Source organism: Anomaloglossus baeobatrachus, chromosome 5, assembly GCF_048569485.1.
Source record: "Anomaloglossus baeobatrachus isolate aAnoBae1 chromosome 5, aAnoBae1.hap1, whole genome shotgun sequence".
Lineage (NCBI taxonomy): Eukaryota > Metazoa > Chordata > Amphibia > Anura > Aromobatidae > Anomaloglossus > Anomaloglossus baeobatrachus.
The window spans coordinates 142,563,067-142,587,145 of NC_134357.1; the positions used below are offsets into that span (position 1 = coordinate 142,563,067).

Genomic DNA, 24,079 nt, shown 5'->3' on the forward strand with positions numbered 1-24,079 from the left:
TATCATCCCCAGACTGATGGTCTAGTGCAGGGGTGGGGAACCTTTTTACTGCCGGGGGCCATTTGGAATTTTCTACCAACCTTCGGGGGCCGCACCAAATTATCAACTTGAAAACGACCAGGCTATATTTGGTCAAACAATTAATTAACTCACCCCTAATGTGGTGGCTGGAGCGGCTGTGATGTTCGGTGATATTGATCATTTTGTTTCTCATAACTGCTTTTCCAGGTTTGTCTTGGTCTTTAGAGGCTGGGGGCATACACATCCCAGGAGAAGCTGAGGCATATACATCACAGAAGACACTGGGGCGCATATACATCACAGGAAACATTGAGGCATATACATCCCCGGACAGGCTGGGGCGTATACATCACAGGAGGAGCGTATAGATCACAGGAGATGCTAAGCATGGACAGCACTAGTGGCGGGCACAGACAGCGCTAGGCGGCACAACGGACAGCGCTAGGCGGCACAACGGACAGCGCTAGGCGGCACAACGGACAGCGCTAGGCGGCACAACGGACAGCGCTAGGCGGCACAACGGACAGCGCTAGGCGGCAGCACAGAGAGCGCTAGGCGGCAGCACAGAGAGCGCTAGGCGGCAGCACAGAGAGCGCTAGGCGGCAGCACAAAGAGCACTAGGCGGCAGCACAAAGAGCACTAGGTGGCAGCACAAAGAGCACTAGGTGGCAGCAGAAAGAGCACTGACAGTGACAGCACACAGAGCACTAGGTGGCAGCACAGAGAGCGCTAGGCGGCAGCACAGAGAGCGCTAGGCGGCAGCACAGAGAGCGCTAGGCGGCAGCAGAAAGAGCACTAGGTGGCAGCAGAAAGAGCACTGACAGTGACAGCACAGAGAGCACTAGGTGGCAGCACAGAGAGCGCTAGGCGGCAGCACAGAGAGCGCTAGGCGGCAGCACAGGGAGCGCTAGGCGGCAGCACAGAGAGCGCTAGGCGGCAGCACAGAGCGCTAGGCGGCAGCACAGAGCGCTAGGCGGCAGCACAAAGAGCACTAGGTGGCAGCACAAAGAGCACTAGGTGGCAGCACAAAGAGCACTAGGTGGCAGCACAAAGAGCACTAGGTGGCAGCAGAAAGAGCAGTGGCAGCACAGAGAGCACTAGGTGGAAGCACAGAGAGCACTAGGTGGAAGCACAGAGAGCACTAGGTGGAAGCACAGAGAGCACTAGGTGGAAGCACAAAGAGCACTAGGTGGCAGCACAAAGAGCACGATGTGGCAGCACTAGGAGGTTGCACAGATTACACAGCACTGAGGGGTTACACACAGTACTGGGGGGTACACAGCACTTGGGGCTACACACAGTACTAGGGGGTACACAGCACAGGATGGGGGGGCAGCGATGGGTTGCATACTCACAGTACAAGGGGAGGAGGAGGAGTCACATAGCACAGGTCCGGGAGGCATGTACAGCAGGAAGGCATCTGCTGCACCTCTTCTGCTGTGACTGGAGCACAGCGCGCTGTTTACCCCGCCCTCAAGGTAAACCCTCAGCATGCGAGCACAGTCCCGGGTTCAGTCTAGAATGTATGGGCTGTAGTCAGGTCCCGAAAAGAGCCCGTACATTCTAGTACGGGCTGCAATCAGGATCTGTAAATAGCCCGTACATTCTAGCATCTACCCATAACGCACTGGGATTTTAAAGGGCCGGCGGCTGGCAAAAGCGCAAGTGCCGCTCGAGCACTGGGGTAGCCTGGAATGTGACCGGGGGCCGCATTAAATGTCATCGCGGGCCGCATACGGCCCGCGGGCCGGAGGTTCCCCACCCCTGGTCTAGTGGAACGTTTTAATAAAACTCTGAAGGCTATGTTGAAAAAGGTGGTCTCCAAAGAGGGGAAAGATTGGGACATGTTATTGCCCTATTTAATGTGCGCTATCCGCAAGGTCCCACAATCTTCCACCGGGTTCTCGCCATTTGAGTTACTGTATGGCAGACATCCGCGGGGACTGCTGGATATAGGAAACTTGGGAACAGGAGCCCACCCCTCACAAAAGCACAGTGGAATACGTTATGGGTATGCAGGATCGTATCACGGCAATAATGCCCATTGTTAAAGAGCATTTGCTGGATGCTCAGGCAGCCCAAAGTACTCAGTATAATAGAAAGGCCTCCATCAGGTCTTTTAAACCGGGAGATCGTGTCTTAGTCCTGATACCTACTGCAGAAAGTAAGTTCTTAGCCAAATGGCAAGGTCCCTATGAGATCCGGGAGAAAGTGGGGGAAGTAAACTATAAAGTGTATCAGCCAGGTAGAAGAAAACCAGAGCAAATCTACCATGTAAACCTGCTGAAGGCATGGAAAGACAGGGAATGTATGGTGGCTGACGTAACGTTGGACCTAACCTTTTCAGGTGCCTTGACAACAACAAAGGAGGGGTCCCCTGATGATGATGAATTGGGAGTGAGGATAGGGGATTCTCTCTCAAAACAGCAGAGACGGGAGTCTCGGAGGTTAGTGCAGCGGAATACGGATGTGTTCTCAAGCCTACCAGGCCGAACAACCGTAATCCACCATGATATTGTCACCGAGCCTCAAGTAAGGGTACGCCTGAGGCCATACCGGGTACCAGAGGCTCGTAGGCAAGCCATTGCGGAGGAGGTAAAAAAGATGCTCCAACTAGGGGTTATTGAAAAATCCACGAGCGAATGGGCCAGTCCCATTGTACTGATCCCGAAACCAGACGGTTCTTTAAGATTCTGTAATGACTTCCGAAAGTTAAATGAGGTTTCGAAATTTGATATGTATCCCATGCCCAGGGTCGACGAGCTGATAGAGAGACTGAGACGGGCCCAGTACTTCACGACTCTCGATCTCACTAAAGGTTACTGGCAGGTGCCGCTGACAGAGGCGGCAAAAGAAAAGACCGCTTTTGTCACGCCAGGGGGGCTCTATCACTATGTCGTCTTGCCATTTGGTTTACATGGGGCTCCGGCCACGTTTCAGAGATTAATGGACATAGTGTTAGAACCCCATCAACCATATGCCTCCGCATATTTGGATGACATCATCATCTATAGCAGTGACTGGAGCACTCACTTATCTCAGGTACAAGCGGTAGTGGATTCGCTCAGAGCTGCTGGTCTGACGGCGAATCCAAGCAAATGTGCTATGGGTCTCAAAGAAGCCCGTTACTTGGGGTATGTGATAGGCCAAGGGGTTATCAAGCCACAAGTAAACAAAATCGAAGCCATTCAAAACTGGCCTCGTCCCCTTACCACAAAACAGGTAAGAGCCTTTCTGGGTATAATGGGGTATTACCGACGATTCATACACAATTTTGCTGGAAGGTCGGCGCCTTTGTCCGATCTTTTAAAAGGGAAGAAGTCGGTCATGGTCCACTGGACTACACAAGCAGAGGAAGCCTTTCAGGTGCTAAAGGTAGTCCTATGTGGTCAGCCTGTCCTTGTCAACCCTGGCTTTCAAAAGGAGTTTATAGTACAGGCAGATGCCTCTGAGGTGGGTTTGGGTGCAGTTCTGTCCCAGGAGGTAGATGGAGAGGAGCACCCGGTCACCTATTTGAGTAGAAAACTCACCCCGGCAGAGAAGAATTATAGCATAGTGGAGAAGGAGTGCCTGGCCATAAAATGGGCTCTGGAATCCCTCCGCTACTACCTGCTGGGGCGACACTTTCGCCTGGTGACAGACCACTCCCCTTTGGTCTGGATGAGGAATGCTAAGGAGAGAAATGCTAGAGTCACCAGGTGGTTTCTCTCCTTGCAGAACTTTCACTTTTCTGTGGAACACCGGGCTGGTAGGTTGCAGGGCAATGTTGATGCCCTGTCCAGAGGTCCCTGTATGTTGGCAAAAGTTCAACCCCACCCATTTGAACTGAGGGGGGGGATATGTGAGGCAGTGACAGGGGTAATATTTGAAGACCGCTATGTGTCCCCCAGAATGTGTCTGGAAACCCTCTGAGTTTGCTATAGCTATTACTGGGAGTATAGCACAAAGGGTAACAGGGAGACAGATCCCTCCTCCCAGTCCAGGTTTTGTAGCAATCCTCATGTCCGGCATTTTCGTTTAAATCATGCAGAGCACAGCAGGGTGTGTCTCAGTTGAGAGCCAGGCTTGGTGAAGCTAACACATGCTGTGTGAGCTGGGCTGGCTCTGTGTGGAGTGAACACAGGCCAAGAGTGTGAGCCTAGGAGAACCTTACACAGATCCCTGCGGTTAACGGGGTCCTAAGGTAACAAGACTTTTTGATGCAAAGAATTTGTCTATATGCACCGGCTGTGATCCGGAAGAGACTTTGACAGTGGGAAATTGGATCTATTTATGCTGCAACAATAAATAGACTGTTGGTGTGAACACGCTGCTGCCTCACTGCCTCACGTTTTTGCCCAAACAACGCTGCTACCTCACAAGACACAGAGAACTAAATGCAACAAAATTAGCTTCCAGGGCTAATTTTAAAGTGCACAAGAACTGCCAATTTACATTGGAGTAAACCTCTCCCGTTATACAAATAACCCAAGGTTACAGTCATATGAAAAAGTTTGGGCACCCCTAATAATGTTAACCTTTTTTCTTTATAACAATTTTTGGGTTTTTGCAACAGCTATTTCAGTTTCATATATCTAATAACTGATGGACTCAGTAATATTTCTGGATTGAAATGAGGTTTATTGTACTAACAGAAAATGTACAATCCGCATTTAAACAAAATTTGACCGGTGCAAAATTATGGGCACCTCAACATAAAAGTGACAATAATATTTTGTAGATCCTCCTTTTGCAATAATAACAGCCTCTAGTCGCTTCCTGTACTTTTAATGAGTTCCTGGATCCTGGATGAAGGTATATTTGACCATACCTGTTTACAAAACAATTCCAGTTCAGTTAAGTTTGATGGTCGCCGAGCATGGACAGCACGCTTCAAATCATCCCACAGATTTTCAATGATATTCAGGTCTGGGGACTGGGATGGCCATTCCAGAACATTGTAATTGTTCCTCGGCATGAATGCCTGAGTAGATTTGGAGCGGTGTTTTGGATCATTGTCTTGCTGAAATATCCATCCCCTGCGTAACTTCATCTTCGTCACTGATTCTTGCACATTATTGTCAAGAATCTGCTGATACTGAGTTGAATCCATGCGACCCTCAACTTTAACAAGATTCCCGGTGCCGGCATTGGCCACACAGCCCCAAAGCATCATGGAACCTCCACCAAATTTTACTGTGGGTAGCAAGTGCTTTTCTTGGAATGCCGTGTTTTTTTGTCTCCATGCATAACGCCTTTTTGTATGACCAAACAACTCAATCTTTGTTTCATCAGTCCCCAAGACCTTCTTCCAAAATGTAACTGGCTTGTCCAAATGTGCTTTTGCATACCTCAGGCGACTTGGTTTGTGGCGTGCTTGCAGAAACTGCTTCTTTCGCATCACTCTCCCATACAGCTTCTCCTTGTGCAAAGTACGCTGTATTGTTGACCGATGCACATTGACACCATCTGCAGCAAGATGATGCTGCAGGTCTTTGGAGGTGGTCTGTGGATTGTCCTTGACTCTTCTCACCATTCTTCTTCTCTGCCTTTCTGATATTTTCTTGGCCTGCCACTTCTGGGCTTAACAAGAACTGTACCTGTGTTCTTCCATTTCCTTAGTATGTTCCTCACAGTGGAAACTGACAATTTAAATCTCTGAGACAACTTTTTGTATCCTTCCCCTGAACAACTATGTTGAATAATCATTGTTTTCAGATCATTTGAGAGTTGTTTGGAGGAGCCAATGATGCCACTCTTCATAGGAGATTCAAATAGGAGAACAACTTGCAAGTGGCCACCTTAAATACCTTTTCTCATGATTGGATACACCTGCCTATGAAGTTCAAAGCTCATTGAGGTTACAAAACCAATTTAGGCTATGTGCACACGCTGCGTTTTTTTGACGCTGCGTTTTTGTGCGTTTTTGGCCGCTAAAAACGCACAAAAACGCACCTGCGTCGAAAAAACGCGGCAAAAAACGCACGCGTTTTGCCGCGATTTGGTGCGTTTTTTTGCTGCGTTTTGCTGCGTTTTTGCTCACTGCGTCCTTATGCGTTTTTTATCAGTGAACAAAAAAAAAAGGTCTGATGTCATTTCCTTCTTCAATGTGTTCTTCATTCTCCACTAGTGTATGCAGAAGAGCAGACAGCTGCAGAACTACAAGGCTCAGCATCCTCGATCCAATAGTGTATGCAGGACAGCAGACAGCAGCTGTCGAACTACAAGGCTCAGCATCCTCCATCCAATAGTGTATGCAGGAGAGCAGACAGCAGCTGTCGAACTACAAGGCTCAGCATCCTCCTTCCAGGACTGTATGCAGGATTTCTTTGCCCCCCAAAAAAAAAAATGACGTGGGCTTCGCCATATTTTTGTATGCTAGCCGGGTACAGCAGGCAGGTACGGGCTGCCCCCAACCCCCAGCTGCCTATTTGTACCCGGCTGGGAACCAAAAATATAGGGAAGCCCTTTTTTTTTAAATTATTTCATGAATTTCATGAAATAATTTAAAAAAAAAAATGACGTGAGCTTTGCCCCATTTTTGAGTCCAGCCGGGTACAACTAGGCAGCTGGGGATTGGAATCCACAGTGCAGGGTGCCCATGCTTTCTGGGCACCCCCGCTGTGAATTGCAGTCCCGCAGCCACCCCAGAAAATGGCGCTTTCATAGAAGCGCCATCTTCTGGCGCTGTATCCAACTCTTCCGGCTGCCCTGATGCCGGGTGGCTAGCCAGGTAATAATGGAGTTAGGGCTAGCTGTATATTATCAGCTAGCCCTAAGCCCGAAATTCATGGTGTCACGCCAATATTAGACATGGCCACCATGAATTTCTAGTAAAGATAAAAAAAAAACACAACACAGAAAAATATTTTTATTAGAAATAAAACACAACACAATTAGTGACTCCATCTTTATTGAAATAAACCCCCCTCCGCAGTAATCCTGGGTCAGGGTCCCGCGCCGTCCAATCCGGATCCAATATCATCTGATCGGTTTGCTGGAAAGCATACCGATCAGATGATCTGTCAGGTTCAAGGATGTGAATCCCATCACACATCAGCTGATTGTATAAAAGCCGATTATACAATCAGCTGATGCATCAGTAGAAAAAAAAAAAAAAATAATACTCACTTATGTGCTGAATTACCGGCAGCTCCCGGAGCGATGGGGCGGGAGTCTGATCCCGTCCGATCGCTGCAGCAGCTGTCGGTAATCAGGGATGAAGTCTCCTGACGCATCCGCTGATACCGGCCGGGCGCCCGCGTCAGCCCGAGACTCGATCAGCTGATGCGTCAGGTGACTGCATCAGGTGATCCATCGCCAGGTCCTGCAAGCAAGGTCCTGCCCCGGGGAGACTGCACACAGCCGGAGCGGGAGCGGGAGCGGTGAGAGGAGCTGGGAGCGGGCATGGCACCGCGAGGCTGCAGACAGGTGAGTATAACTTTTTTTTTTTTTTTTTCTACTGTTAACTTTTGTTTTCGCAGCCGCTTCCACCTCCTGCCTGTACATGGCGCCGCACGGCAGCATACATGCACAGGACGGGAGATGGACGCGGCGGTGACGGTACCGGGAGGATTCATGCTTCTGTCTATACTGACAGAAGGAATCCTCTTCCTGTACACGTCACTTTACTACCCACCTCCTGCGCTTATAGCTGCGTTTTTGGTCTTAGAAACGCACCAAAACGCAGCTATTTGCGTTTCTCATTGCGTCTTTCAACATCCCATTGAACTCAATGGATGAAAAGCGCAGTGAAAAACGCGGGAATAATTGACATGCTGCGTTTTTGTGGTCACCACAAAAACGCAGCTGAAAAAAAACGCTGTGTGGGGACAGCAAAAATGAAAACTCATAGACTTTGCTGGGGAAGCAAAGTCATGCAGTTTTGAGGCCAAAAACGCACCCGAAAAACGCGCAAAAACGCCGAGAAAAACGCACCGTGTGCACATAGCCTTAGTGCTTTAGTAAGTCAGTAAAAAGTAGATAGGAGTGTTCAAATCAAGAAATTGATAAGGGTGCCCATGCTTTTGCACCGGTCAAATTTTGTTTTAAAGCGGATTGCACAGTTTCTGTTAGTACAATAAACCTCATTTCAATCCAGAAATATTACTGAGTCCATCAGTTATTAGATATATGAAACTGAAATAGCTGTTGCAAAAACCCAAATTGTTATAAAGAAAAAAGGTTAACATTTATAGGGGTGCCCAAACGTTTTCATATGACTGTATATATTTACCTAAATAGGTGACCGTACAGAGCCTGGGTCTGGGTGAACAGGTCCCTCCACCCCTATATGTTGTATGACCTTTATTGCACATTATCTATTTATTGTTGCCAATTTTACCTTTCCCGTAGACTTTTGTACATTTTTCATATTCTGGGTATTTTCTCTGGTCCCTCTCAGGAGCAATTCTCTGTTTTTATATTTTTAATTAATAAATATACTTTAATTCAATAATAAAGTATATATCTTTTAGCATGAATCGCTTTTTATTCTTGATTTTGGGACAATTTTCGTTGTTGATTTAAACTTTTTTACTTTGTTGCTTTCCTATATATTTATATTAGGGATATTTCATTAGGTCTCCTTTTTTCCCAATAATTCTTTTTCTGGGGTTTTTGTCTGGAAACTTCTTTGCCTATTTACCCTGTGTGGCCAAGCTATATGATCTTGCTTTTTTATAGATCTGTAGGTTTTGCATCAGGTTATTTTTAAACTACGGTAATTCCTATTATATTTGTACAATATCCATTCCTTTGCAGTGCTACTTTCTCCAAATTTTCTCCTCTCTACATACCTCTTTACAGGGTCTGAGCCATACTTTGATTTGCAATTCTCTTGTCCTCATTTATTACCTCTGGGGATGTGCAACATTACATGCCTCTTGATGTTCAGGCTTTCCAATAGACATATTTAAATATTTATTCATTTATTACTTTTCTATTTGGCAGTAGCCCAAGTGTGTAGTATAATATATATATATATATGTGTGTATATATATATATATATATATATATATATATATATAAAATCTAATATATAAAGCTGAATATATGTGTGTATGTGTGTGTATGTGTGTGTATGTGTGTGTATGTTCGGGATTGGCATCCGCACCGTCGCAGCTACAGCCACAAAATTTTGCACACTCACACTTCTGGACCCCGAGAGCGTCATAGGCTATGTTTTGAGGGGAAATTTTAACCCTGCTCTTTACAGTTATTCGCCAAAAAACCTGCCTCCATTAAAGCGAATGGAGCTGGGAGCCACAGTGCAGCCAGAACTTCAGAAGAATGCGCAGCCACGCCATTATATGGAATGTTGGCGTGTCACAATGCAGCCAGGGAAAGAGAGACACAGACAGAGAAAGAGACAGACACAGACAGGGTAAGAAAAAGACACAAAGAGACAGACACAGACAAAGAGACAGACTGACAGGGAAAGAGACCGACAGGGAAAGAGGGAAAGAGACAGACAGGGAAAGTGACAGACAGGGAAAGAGATTGAGACAGACGGAGAAAGAGATTGAGACAGACGGAGAAAGAGATAGACAGGGAAAGAGTTAGACAGACAAAGAGATAGAGAGAGAGACAGAGAGATATGTACAGAGGGGGAGACAGACAGAGAATGGGAGAGAAACAGAGAGACAGTTACTATCCCGGGCAGCGCCGGGTGCTATGTTATGAGGCAAAATTTTAACCCCGCGCGTTCCAATTTACCAATCAATTTTGCCCCTATCTACATAATGGGAAAAAAGTGAAACGAAAAGTGTTGGGGGCAAATTAACAGCTGCCAGATGTGAACAAGGGGGACTTCAAGACTGAGAGAGATGGCGCCAAAGAGTATATACCGTACAGTTGCTAAGATGGGGCCCTGACATTGGATACTCACCACACTCGGGGATATGAACACACACACAAAATGCGCCACACACTACCACGTGCTTGAGCACATATACCACCCTCAGCACACATCTCACCACACATACACCAACCTCGCCACATAATCGCCCTAAAACACACACAAGTCTGGTATTATCCTTCAAAAATAAAAATCTGATTAATAAGCAGCCAAACTACAAGAACAACAAATGTACCACATAGGAAATACGGCAGCTGTCAGTCACATGACCTGTCTATATGTGTATGTGTGAGCTAATATATACTGTCAGGGGGAGGGCTTTCTGTTGCCTGGAGATTTATCAGGCTGCCAATAGCAACCAATCACAGCTTAGCTTCTATTTTGCTACAGTTAATTCATCTGAGCTCTGATTGGTTAACATAGGCAACAATTTAATAATTACATTTCTATCTATTTGTTTTGTGGTTTTTGTGTGCAGAATACATTTTTGTTAATACATTCTATTTTGTTAACAGCAGCTATTAACCCGGGCGAAGCCGGGTAGTACAGCTAGTATACTTATAAACTCTCTGATTGCACAATAGTGACCTCTAGTGGTAGGTTTTGAGAAATGTACATCCTTGGTGTGTTTTCACAGTATTTGTGATATGATATTGTATGAATATTTCTCTTTTTCCTATTGTATATTTTCTAATGTTTTTTCCTGGTATAAACACGTGCTCAGTATTTGGATTGTATGATGAAGAGGAAATGTTCTCTGCTTATGCTCAAATTTGTTTAATTTATTTTTTGTTTCTTCTATTTTAAATACCTCTAATAATTTTGTTTTATTTTTTTTTTAAAAGTATATTTTTTTGGCTATGGACTCAATCTATTCCCACACATGAATAATCTCAGGATGCTTTATGGTTGGCATGATACAGGGCTTGTGGTAGTGCTTATCTTTTCTTCTCTGGACAATTATTCTACTGTAGATGTACCAAACAGACTGAAGGAGGCGCCATCAGAAAAAACAACTCTGACCCAGTTCTCTGTAGTCCAATCCCTGTGAATCTTGCAAAGATATTTTCTCTGATGAAGCCTGTTTGGGACTTCAGGAACAATAACTGTCCAGAAGACAAAAGGTGAGTGCTACCATGAGTCCTGTGCCACGCCAAAAGTATTGTATCCTTAAGCCATTCATGTGTGGAATTTCTTTTCATCCAAGGAAGTAAGCTTACTAACAAAAACGGAGCATGCTGAAAGAAGAACTGTTACCAGTTATCCATAAGCAATTTAGTGATGTACAATGTTTTTCCAGCATGATGGAGCATCATGTCACAAGGCAAATGTGATAAAACAGTGAAATTTTGGGTCCATGGCCAGGAAACTGCCTAGATTTCAATCTGAGAACCTGTGGTCAATCCTCAAAAAGTAGGAGGAAAATCAAAAACACAGAAATTGTGATAAACGGCAGGCAAGAATGGATTATTATCAGTTAGGATTTGGCTCAGAAACGGATATCCAGCTGCCAGGGTGAATTGCAGAAGTTTTTAAAAATAAGGACCAACACTAGATATTGAGTCTTTATGTAAACTTGATGTAATTGTCAATTAAAGCTTAAAAACTTATGAAATTATTACAATTGTACTTCACTAACCATATACAGATTTGACAGAAAGATCTGAAAACACTGAAGCGGCAAACTTTGAGAAAACCAAAATGTATGTCTCAAAACTGATCATGACTATAATCCACAGCTGTCACCTGTTTATGAATGAGATCATACAGCCATGCGAAGCCTTACCTGCTGCAGCACTCAACGTCGCCTGCTGAGCCACAAGAACATTTCATGCATACATCCTTAAACCATGTTGAATTTAAAGCTTTTTTGATGCCATCATCCATGCACCCTATGGTAAAGGAAAAAGATTGGAATGAATGGGATGTTTCATCAGTGGCATCTGAAGAAAAACTAGCTATGAATCTGAGTGACATTCAGATCCTCTAATGAGTAATGAATGATTTTTGTAGAATATTAACTTGTGGATATTTGGGCCGCAATTGGAAGAAACTCATCTAGTAGATCTAGTACTAGTGTGAGTGCAGAAGAGCAGCGTCTGTCTGGGAGATGAGTATAGATTTTGTTTTTCTCTTAAACCACCTTGATCCAATCAAGTGTAAGTCGTAAAGAAAGGAATAACCCCTTTAAAAAGCAACTAAGCTTTTGGAAGATTTTCCATTTGCTTTAGGCCCCGTGCGCACGATGTGTATTTTGCCGCATTTGCGCTGCATTTTTGCCGCGTTTTTGGGCGCAGTTTGTGGCCCTACACTGCATGCAGTCCTTCCCCAGCAAAGTCTATGAGATTTCCGAAAGAACATGCTGCTTCTTTTTTGCCTGCAGTTTTGGTTGCAGAAAAAAGAAGCAGCATATCACTTCTTTTCTGCGTTTTTCCCTGCGTTTCGTCATTGACAGTGTTTAAAAAATTGAAAGGCAAAAATGCACCAAAACGCAGCAAAAACGCAACATGCATTTTTGATGTGTTTTTCTGCCGGAGGTGCATTTTTCGCTGGAGAAACAAAAATGCAGTGTGCACATACCCTTTTATGCTGAGCAGATCAGTGAGTGTCAACATCCTGAGACACCTATTGATCACTCAAAAGACCTCTTAGAAGTGTACAGCTCAGAAGACCGTATTAGGCTAGGTTCACACACTGCGTTTTTTTGACGCTGCGTTTTTGTGCGTTTTTTGCGGCAAAAGACGCACAAAAACGCACCCGTGTCAAAAAAACGCGGCAAAAAACGCGCGCGTTTTGCCGCGATTTGGTGCGTTTTTTGCTGCGTTTTGCTGCGTTTTTGCTCACTGCGTCTTTATGCGTTTTTTATCAGTGAACAAAAAAAAAGGTCTGATGTCATTTCCTTCTTCAATATGTTCTTCATTCTCCACTAATGTATGCAGGAGAGCAGACAGCTGCAGAACTACAAGTCTCAGCATACTCCATCCAATAGTGCATGCAGGAGAGCAGACAGCAGCTGCAGAATTACAAGGCTCAGCATGCTCCATCCAGGACTGTATGCTTGAGGGAGAGTCAGGGGGAGCAGACCTACAAGGCTTAGCATCCTCCATCCAATAGTGTATGCAGGAGAGCAGACAGCAGCTGCAGAACTTCAAGGCTCAGCATCCTCCATCCAATAGTGTATGCAGGAGAGCAGACAGCAGCTGTCGAACTACAAGGCTCAGCATCCTCCTTCCAGGACTGTATGCAGGATTTCTTTGCCCCCCCCCAAAAAAAATGACGTGGGCTTCGCAATATTTTTGTATGCTAGCCGGGTACAGCAGGCAGGTACGGGCTGCCCCCAACCCCCAGCTGCCTATTTGTACCTGGCTGGGAACCAAAAATATAGAGAAGCCCTTTTTTTTTAATTATTTCATGAATTTCATGAAATAATTAAAAAAAAAAAAATGACGTGAGCTTCGCCTAATTTTTGAGTCCAGCCGGGTACAACTAGGCAGCTGGGGATTGGAATCCGCAGTGCAGAGTGCCCAAACTTTCTGGGCACCCCCGCTGTGAATTGCAGTCCCGCAGCCACCCCAGAAAATGGCGCTTTCATAGAAGCGCCATCTTCTGGCACTGTATCCAACTCTTCCAGCTGCCCTGATGCCGACTGGCTCGCTGGGTAATAATGGGGTTAGGGCTAGCTGTATAGCTGGCCCTAAGCCCGAAATTCATGGTGTCACGCCAATATTAGACATGGCCACCATGAATTTCTAGTAAAGATAAAAAAAAAAACACAACACACAGAAAAATATTTTTATTAGAAATAAAACACAACACAATTAGTGACTCCATCTTTATTGAAATAAAGCACCCCCCTCCGCAGTAATCCTGGGTCAAGGGTCCCGCGCCGTCCAATCCGGATCCAATATCATCTGATCGGTTTGCTGGAAGGCAAAGCGATCAGATGATGTGTCAGGTTCTAGGGGCTGAAGCACATCACACTTCAGCTGACTGTATAAAAGCCGATTATACAATCAGCTGAAGCATCGGTGAAAAAAAAAAAAAAAAAATACTCACTTATGTGCTGATTACCGGCAGCTCCTGGAGCGATGGGGCGGGAGTCTGATCCTGTCCGATCGCTGCAGCAGCTGCCGGTAATCAGGGATGAAGTCTCCTGACGGCAGGATCAGCTGATAGCCGGCCGGGCGCCCGCGTCACCGCGATACTTACGATCACCTGATGCGTCAGGTGACTGCATCAGGTGATCCATCGCCAGGTCCTGCATCCTGCAGGCATACGTACCCGGGGAGACTGCACACTGCCGGAGCGGCGATACCGTGACAGAATCTGGGAGCGGACATGGCACCGGGACCCTGCAGACAGGTGAGTATAACTTTTTTTTTTTCTACTGTTCACTTTTGATTGCCGCTTCCATCTCCCGCCCAGACATGGCGCCGCACGGCAGCATACATGCACAGGACGGGAGGTGGAAGCGGCCGTGACGGTACCGGGAGGATTCACGCTTCTGTGTTTACTGACAGAAGGAATCCTCTTCCTGTACACGTCACTTTACTACCCACCTCCTGCATTTATAGCTGCGTTTTTGGTCTTAGAAATGCACCAAAACGCAGCTATATTTGCAATTTGCGTTTCTCATTGCGTCTTTCAACATCCCATTGCACTCAATGGATGAAAAGCGCAGTGAAAAACGCGGGAATAATTGACATGCTGCGTTTTTGTGGCACCACAAAAACGCAGCTGAAAAAAAACAGATGTGTGCAGACAGCAAAAATGAAAACTCATAGACTTTGCTGGGGAAGCAAAGTCCTGCAGTTTTGAGGCCAAAAACGCACCCGAAAAACGCGCAAAAACGCCACGAAAAATGCACTGTGCGCACATAGCCTTATAGAGCTCCTGCCTGAGCACGCACACAGGATGGTGTATTGAGTAATTTTCAGCCTTTTTAGGGTATGTGCGCACTAGGCGTTTTTTTCACGCTGCGTCTTTATGTGCGTTTTTGTCTCAAAAAACGCACCCGCGGCTAAAAAACGCGGCAAAAACGCATCCGTTTTTGCCGCGATTTGGTGCGTTTTTTGCTGCGTTTTTGCTCACTGCGTTTTTAATCAGTGCACAATGCCATTAAAGATTGTTGATGAAAAAAAAAAAAAAAAAAGAAAGGTCTGATGTCATTTCCTTCTTCAAAATGTTCATTGTATGCAGGAGAGCAGATAGCTGCAGAACTAGTGTATGCAGGAGAGCAGACAGCAGCTGCAGAACTACAAGGCTCAGCATCCTCCATTCACTAGTATATGCAGGAGAGCAGACAGCAGCTGCAGAACTACAAGGCTCAGCATCCTCCATCCAGGACTGTATGCAGTTTTTTGCCCAAAAAGAAAAAAAAAATGACATGGGCTTCGCCATATTTTTGTATGCTAGCCGGGTACAGCAGGCAGGTACGGGCTGCCCCCAACCCCCAGCTACCTATTTGTACCCGGCTGGGAACCAAAAATATAGAGAAGCCCTTTTTTTTTTAATTATTTCATGAATTTCATGAAATAATTAAAAAAAAAAAATGACGTGGGCTTCGCCTAATTTTTGAGTCCAGCCGGGTACAACTAGGCAGCTGGGGATTGGAATCCACAGTACAGGGTGCCCAAGATTTCTGGGCACCCCCACTGCGAATTGCAGTCCGCAGCCACCCCAGAAAATGGCGCTTTCATAGAAGCGCCATCTTCTGGCGCTGTATCCAACTCTTCCAGCTGCCCTGATGCCGGGTGGCTAGCTAGGTAATAATGGAGTTAGGGCTAGCTGTATATTATCAGCTAGCCCTAAGCCCGAAATTCATGGTGTCACGCCAATATTAGACATGGCCACCATGAATTTCTAGTAATGATAAAAAAAAAAAACAACAACACACAGAAAAATATTTTTATTAGAAATAAAACACAACACAATTAGTGACTCCATCTTTATTGAAATAAAGAACCCCCCTCCGCAGCAATCCTGGGTCAGGGTCCCGCGCCGTCCAATCCGGATCCAATATCATCTGATCGGTTTGCTGGAAGGCAAAGCGATCAGATGATGTGTCAGGATCAAGTGCCTGAATCACATCACACATCAGCTGATTGTATAAAAGCCGGTTATACAATCAGCTGATGCATCAGTAGAAAAAAAAATAATACTCACTTATGTGCTGTGCTGATTACCGGCAGCTCCTGGAGCGATCGATTGGACAGGAGTCTGATCCCGTCCGATTGCTGCAGGAGCTGCCGGTAATCAGCTGATGAAGTCCCCTGACGGCAGGATCAGCTGATAGCCGGCCGGGCGCGAAAAAGCCGGCGAGACTACGATCAGCTGATGCATCAGGTGACTGCATCAGGTGATCCACCGCCAGGTCCTGCAAGCAAGGTCCTGCCCCGGGGAGACTGCACACAGCCAGAGCGGCGGTACCGGGACAGGAGCTGGGAGCGGGCATGGCACCGGGACCCTGCAGACAGGTGAGTATATATGACATTTTTTTTTCTACTGTTCACTTTGGTTTTCGCCGCTGCCTCCACCTCCCGCCCAGACATGGCGCCGCACGGAGCTGACATGCACAGGACGGGAGGTGGACGCAGCGGTGACGGTAACGGGAGGATTCATGCTTCTGTGTTTACCAACAGAAGGAATCCTCTTCCTGTACACGTCACTGTAGTACCCACCCCTTGCGTTTATAGCTGCGTTTTTAGTCATAGAAACGCGGCTATATGCGTTTTTCATTGCGTTGTTGAACATTCATTGAACTCAATGGGTGAAAAACGCAGTGAAAAACGCAGAAATAATTGACATGCTGCATTTTTGTGGTCACCACAAAAACGCAGCTACAAAAAAACGCTGTGTGCGGACAGCACTTATGAAAACCCATAGACATTGCTGGGGAAGCAATGTCACTGCGTTTTCAGCACAAAAACGCGGTAAAAAACGCCGCTAATAACGCGGCAAAAACGCCTAGTGCGCACAAGGCCTTAGAGTATGCATAAAATATAAAACCTACTCTAAAACTAGGGCCTGGTTGCAGTTCAATTAGGAAGAGTCCAGGCATCTACAGAAGTTAAAGAATACAGCAGGAAACTTCATGAAAGAAGTAAATTGGGATTCTGATCTGGCTTATATATCCTGAGTCATATTGCAATGGATTGTTGAAAATCCACTTGTGACTTTTAGGATCGCTACTTCCAATAGGTGGCGCTGTGCTAGAGTTTGTCTCCTTTACTGGAGAGACAATTTGAATATTTCCCAGAGGGGCATTGCAGCTATAAGTCCCCTTACCTGGCAGCCAGACTGGCTTGCAAAGTCTCCTTAAGGAGAATAGTGTTCCCCCGTGGTCCCCACATAGCTTTCTCATGAGCCAGATCAGACACCCCCATACTTTGCACTGACGAGGGGCAAGCACCCCGAAACACCGTGTCTGCAAATTGGGATTCTGATCTGGCTTATATATCCTGAGTCATATTGCAATGGATTGTTGAAAATCCACTTGTGACTTTTAGGATCGCTACTTCCAATAGGTGGCGCTGTGCTAGAGTTTGTCTCCTTTACTGGAGAGACAATTTGAATATTTCCCAGAGGGGCATTGCAGCTATAAGTCCCCTTACCTGGCAGCCAGACTGGCTTGCAAAGTCTCCTTAAGGAGAATAGTGTTCCCCCGTGGTCCCCACATAGCTTTCTCATGAGCCAGATCAGACACCCCCATACTTTGCACTGACGAGGGGCAAGCACCCCGAAACACCGTGTCTGCAAATTGGGATTCTGATCTGGCTTATATATCCTGAGTCATATTGCAATGGATTGTTGAAAATCCACTTGTGACTTTTAGGATCGCTACTTCCAATAGGTGGCGCTGTGCTAGAGTTTGTCTCCTTTACTGGAGAGACAATTTGAAAGAAAGCAGACACCCCCAAAAGAAAGAAGACAGCCTCCAAAGACAGCAGATAAACACCGCCCCCCCAAAAAAAAATCACACCAGACCCTAAACAATCAATTGCAGCTTGCAAGTGCTGATGGTGGATGGGCTCTTGCACAGAGATCTGCATCGCTATCAGGTCTCTCGCCTTTCCAGCTACACTGCACTGTGGTTGTCACACACAGATTGGATCCCAATATCACTCGGCTCTCATACATGTATTGCTTCACTCCCACTTACTCCACGCGAGTGATACTGCTTCCTGTCACCAGGGGGAACCAACCACTGTGGAATGCAGGGAGACCGGACAGCGAGGCAGATTTGTATGAGAGCCCATTCACTTGCAAAGTCTTTTGTTTAGGGTTTGGTAAGTGCGATTCTTTTGGGGGGTTCTGCTTTTTTTTTTCTTTTTTTTTTTGGGGGGGGGATAAGGTAGACGGTAGATATAGAATAGTAAATTTAAAAATAGAAATTAAAATATAAATACTTTGTATCAATTAGCCAGTAGATGGTAACACATACAACAAATAAATAGGGAAAGGTTTCTTTTAATTTGCCTAAAAACGCAGCAAAAAATGCTGCAAAAACGCAACGTGTGAACATAGCCTCACCCGGTACTTCCATTTTGTCTAATTGATGAAAACCTTTGTGCAATATCTTGTTCTTGCATTTCATCATTTTTATTCATTTTCATATTCAAATATGTATTTTTATAAATCTCCACTACTTATGATACATGTTTATCTAATTGGATTAATGATGTTTGATTAATACATATTATGGCTGAGTATCAATATTGGGACCACACGTAGTTTTTTTTAATAAAAAAAAAAAAAAAGCTGCATGCAGTTCTTCTTATTTTGCTACACAGCCAAGATAAGCACACGGCTGGGGGCTGCAGCCTGTAGCCGTATGCTTTATCTGTGCTGGGTACCAATATGGGGGGACCCTATGCTAATTTTCTTATTTGCTTCTTTATTTTTATACTACGATAGATGCATATAGCATCTGTGATTGGAAGCAGTCAGCTGACACGCTGTCACTCAGGGTGGGGGTGCATCTGACTGCAAGCATTCACATACGCCGGTGGGCGGGGAAAGCAGGGTATATGCATGAGCCTATTGAGAGACTCCAGAAGTGAATGGGCGGCCGCGGGAGCAGTTATAGCCACACCGGAGCCTCGTTAAGTATAGCGTGCCTGCTCCTATACCTCTATCCCTTCTATCACCATTTCTAATCACCGGATTCTAGTCCCCATAGACTTATATGGGGATCGTTGTCCGGCCAGATATCCGGGATCAATTCCGGGCTGTAATCAGATTTAAAAAAAAAATAAATAATCCAGTTAGGTCCACCAATTCTGCAAGTCCACCCATCACTAGTCATATTTATCCTTTCAAAATGCCAAAGGGAGGTAAAACTAATACAGCTCTCTAACAGAAAATTTCATATTGCGAGATTTAAGAGAATAAATGTGTATACAACTGGTGTTGGGGCAGCCAACTAGTTTTTGTCAATTTAATTTTCAAAGTCATATATTAATACTCATTTATATGTTTAAGTAAATTAGTAGGCAAACATTGCAGGATTATAGTGTGTAATTCCAAACACAGAACAAGACAGTTTTGCTCCCATCCAACGCTGGTTGGGAATGTAGCACCAATGATTTTTCATAAGGAAATGTATTCATAGTTTGAACCATTTATATAGGTTTACATCTTCTTAAAACTTACCATCGGGTGTTTCACCTAAGTTTGAAAGTCTTGCATCTCTATTAAGACAAGTTCCATTGCATAAAGTCGCCAGGAAGCTAGAGCCCAGTAGTAAAGCCATCAGGCTGCTCGGAAAAATTAACTAAAAGAGTGAAAGACTATAAACGCTGCAAAATCACATACACTTATGACATGTAAAGGAAACCTATGTCATTGAGCAAAATGTTTGGGCATCATGTTATAGAGTAAGAGATACTGAGAATACTAACAGTCTGATTGTATTTATTCATTATATTCTTACTTTATCCGCCTACTGGAGTTCTAAGTCCAGAAAGTCTTTACCCTCAAAATATTGATCTTCTTAGCCTCTCCTGCATTGTAACATACTGCCAGTAGTTTGGGCCACATTTTCAAAGTGACAGGTGACCCTTAAACAGTTATTCCATCTCCAAGATCCTATCCAAATATATAGTAGGTTTATTATTAATAATAATAATAATAATAATAATAATAATTATAAGACTAGCAAATACCTCCGATTATAAATGCAGGATACTTTTTCTGATTCTTACCTCATGTACAAGACATTGCAGGACCTTAGGTATCCATGGATACGACCACGCATATATTCACAGTTAGTTAGTCCTAGTGGTCATAACCATGGATACCTAATTTCCTGCAATGCCCTGCAGATGATTTTAGAGACAGAGCTAATCAGAAGTTCTATACTACATTTCTAATTGGAGGTATTTGCAAATATTATTATTATTATTTATTATTACACCTGCTACATATTGGGAGAGGATCTTGGAGATGAGAATAACCCTTTAACTTCCTTTGCAAATAAATATGCAATAAAACCTTACTTACTTATGACTAGGGATGGGCGAACCCGAACTGTAAAGTTCAGGACCCATACCGAACACATGGTGTTCGTACACAAGGTCCCAAACACAGGTTTTCCTGGGAAACCCGTGTTACAGTTCGGGTCCAGGGGCTGTAAAAAAAAGCACATTATTAAAAAACATAATGATTATGGGTATCGGTCCAGCGGCGCGTCCTGCAGACCCGCTATCTCCCAGCAGCTTCTGCTTCCGATCATTAATTTCCGGCGGTATTCACTGCGCTACTAATCACTCTGCAGACTTCGATTTTTTTTCAGCTGTATTCGTGGTGACCTCAGGGTTCACCCAAGTCCATGGCTTAGCCATGGACTCGATTGAACTTTGACTATCACTGTAAGCCTGCTTCTCGCTCTGTATAGATGCTTGTTGGTACAGAGCGATGAAGCAGGAAGCAGAGCTGACATTGTTCTCCCTGTGGACTACGTTTTGCTAAGGATTTTTTTTATAATAAAGATGGAGTAGTTACATTTTTTTTTGTTTTATTTCTAATAACATTTTTTTTATGTGCCTAATTTGGCATAACACCATAAATTTCAGGCTGAGTACCAGCTGATAATACCAAGCTGGCCCTAACACCATTATTACCCAGCATGCCACCGCTATCAGGGCCGCTGGACGAGCCATGTAAAGTGGCAGAAAATAGCGCTTATATGAATGCACCATTTTCTGGGGTGGCTGGGAGCTGCAATTCGCAGAGGGGGAGGCCCAGACAGCTTGGGCCACCCTGTGCTAAGGATTCCTGGCCCCCACTGCCTGGTTTTACTTGGCTGGCCATCAAAATATGGCGGGAGCCCACGCAAATTGTTTTTTTTTAATATTTATTTAAACAATTAAAAAAAATATTGGGCTTCTCTGAATTTTGATTGCCAGCCAAGGCAAAGCCAGGCAGATGGGGTAGCAGCCTGTAGCCGTCCACTTTATCTGCACCGAGAATCAAAAATACTGCAGAGCGCTATGTCATTTTTTTATGATTTATTTATTTTTACACTACTGTGATGTCGAGCAATCACAGACACCGAGCATGGGCGTCTGTGATTGCCTGTTGGAGTAACCTGAAACCAGCCCATACATTCGTATGTGGCAGGAACTGCACACAGCCATAAAGCTTATAGAGGAGGGGACAGCCATGTAGTCTTCCTCAGCTGGTCACACACACTCTGGGCTTGAACAAAGGAAGATGCCAGAATGTATGGTCTCATTCCAGGTATGACATAATTTCCTTGGCTGGCAATCAAAATACAGGCAAGCCCATTTTTTTTTTTTAATTATTTAAAGAAATAATCTAAAAAAAAATACGTGGCTCCTGCCATATTTTGATTCCCAGTCAGGTGAAACCAGGCAGCTGGGGGCTGGGATTCTCACATGCAGGGGCACATATATAAGATTATCACAGTACAGGAACATTTTTTTAAACACATCCAATTGTGGAAATTATTATTTTTCAAAGATCTATTGATTGAAATTAACTATGAAATTAATTTTGCTTGTGGGAAAACCCCTTTAAAGAGGAACTGTCACGAGATCAAAATTGACAATTTATTTTTTTATTATTATATTCCCACTGCTATTATTTTTAATTTTGTGATCTGCCATTTTTAGAGACATGGTACTTTTTACATTTTTTTTTTTTTTTTTTAGTCAGAAGAAGAGAAGAGTGAAAACTTCCCACTTATGACCAATAGCAAACCTCATTAAGGACATATTTCAGGCAACCTTTTTCACATCAGTGATTTCCTATATGCAATTTGCTACATACTCTCCCACTAACCATTATTATGGAGCTTTCCAGCTTATAACATTTACATACCAGTGCAATAAGCAAATCCAAGTCCAAACTTTGACTACAATTGATTAACCACAAGGTCATCAAACATCTTGGTCCATGTATCTAAATCTTCAAGCACTTTCTATATGAAACTACACAATATAACATTTGGGAGCAAAGAAGAAAGAAAAAGAATTACTTACAATTGCCAATTTCTGATACATAATTAAAAGACGACACTAATATCCTACGGAAGGGAATCAAGTGTCTCTGCTCGTGAGGCAAGCAAAGTAAATGAGTAAGTATGGTATTTATAATGTTATTATGAGCAACAAATGAAAGGTGTGGCTTTAAGATGCAGAATTCTGCCACTCCTATGATTCTTAGAGGAAGATGATAATTTGTGTATTACTCATGGAAACAGCTATTTTTAAGAGACGTTGTTGTGCTTTCTTTGTTTAATGTATGCCAAGGAACAACCAAAGCAAACTGAAAAAATATAAAAGTGTTTTTAAAAAATATACATTGACAGCCTATCCTTAGGAAAGGTCATTAAAGCATTAAAGTGTGATAGGTGGGAATCTGACCCTTACTGATCAGCAGAATGAAGGAGCTGAGACTAAAGACCCACATACACATTAGGCAAAATGCAACTAAATCCGCTAATTTCAGTGTGATCGGCTGACTACCTAATATATACAGTATGGGGACTAAGAATTAGAGATGAGCGAACCGGCCGTGGTTCGGCTTGAGTTCGGTTCGTCGAACGGAAGTGTCGTTCGAGTTCAGTTCGGCGAACATTCGACGAACCGAACTCGAACCAATACGATATAATGGGAGGCAATCACAAACACATAAAAACGCATTATAAATGTACACATACAGTTAATAAACATTGCCATAACACTTACCGGTCCCCGCGATCCCTCCTGCACTCTGTCTCCTGCCGCTATTCCATCCGATGATCTCTGAATCCTCCCGGTGACCAGCACTGCCAGCAGTGATGCAGGACCTATCGTGACGTCAAAATAGCCATGTGACCAGTCACGTGGCTATTATCTCATTGGCTACAGACTGGTCACATGACTATGACGCGTCATGTAGGACCTGTGATTGCACTCTCCGGTACACGGTGCACATTTGTGTATCGCCGTGTACCGGCGACATGCTCTAGCACACGGTCGACTCCCCGTTCCCTTAGGGACCGGCTGACACAGCCGGTCATTAACGGAGATCACTGTTGCCATAGCAACGCAGTTAGCGGTGACGTCACCGCTAACCGCGGCTCCGGGAGCACCGTTGTTATGGTAACGCGTCTGTCAGCGTTACCGCTGTTACCGCTGACAGCCAGCAGCACTGATCACTCACGGAGTGAAGGCTGCACGCTGCTTCCCGTGAAAACAAATGACGTAGGCTTCGCCCCATTTTTGTGTCCAGCCAGATACAACTAGGCAGCTGGGGATTGGAATCCGCAGCACAGGTTGGCCTGAGCTTTCTGGGCCCCACTGCTGCGAATTGCAGTCTGCAGCCGTCTCAGAAAATGGCACTTTCATAGAAGCGCCATCTTCTGGCGCTGTATCCAACTCTTCCAGCACCTGCCTGCTATACCTGGCTAGCATACAAAAATATGGCGAAGCTCACGTCCTTTTTTTGTAGTTTTTTGGCAAAAAAAATAAAAAATGCTTCCCTGGATTTTCCATTGCCAGTGAAGGTAACACCAAGCAGTGGGGGTTAGCAGCCAGTAGCTGCTTGGATTACCCTTAGCTAGCAATACAAAAAATGCAGCGGGAGCCCATATATATTTTTTTTAATTATTTATTTAAATAACTAAAAACAAAATGGGCTTCCCTGTATTTTGATTGCTGGACATCACAGTGCTGTAAAAATAAATCTTTAAAAAAAATGACGTAGCGCTCC

General features: G+C 44.6%; 1 protein-coding gene across 2 annotated transcripts in view; it reads right to left on the reverse strand.

The window, feature by feature from the left end:
- Positions 1 to 22,442, reverse strand: part of LOC142309790 (beta-microseminoprotein-like) — a 30,699-nt gene extending 8,257 nt beyond the window's left edge. The window contains exons 1-3 of one of the 2 annotated variants that reach the window (XM_075347244.1): positions 22,366 to 22,442; positions 19,514 to 19,617; positions 11,646 to 11,751 (exon numbers count right to left, since the gene is read on the reverse strand). In XM_075347244.1, coding sequence (XP_075203359.1) covers positions 11,646 to 11,751; positions 19,514 to 19,613 — 206 coding nt within the window. In that variant the 5' untranslated portion in view covers positions 19,614 to 19,617; positions 22,366 to 22,442. Of the gene's footprint in view, positions 1 to 11,645; positions 11,752 to 19,513; positions 19,635 to 22,365 lie in introns of both variants that reach the window. The other variant, XM_075347243.1, reaches the window with a different exon arrangement.
- Positions 22,443 to 24,079: the final 1,637 nt, after the last annotated feature.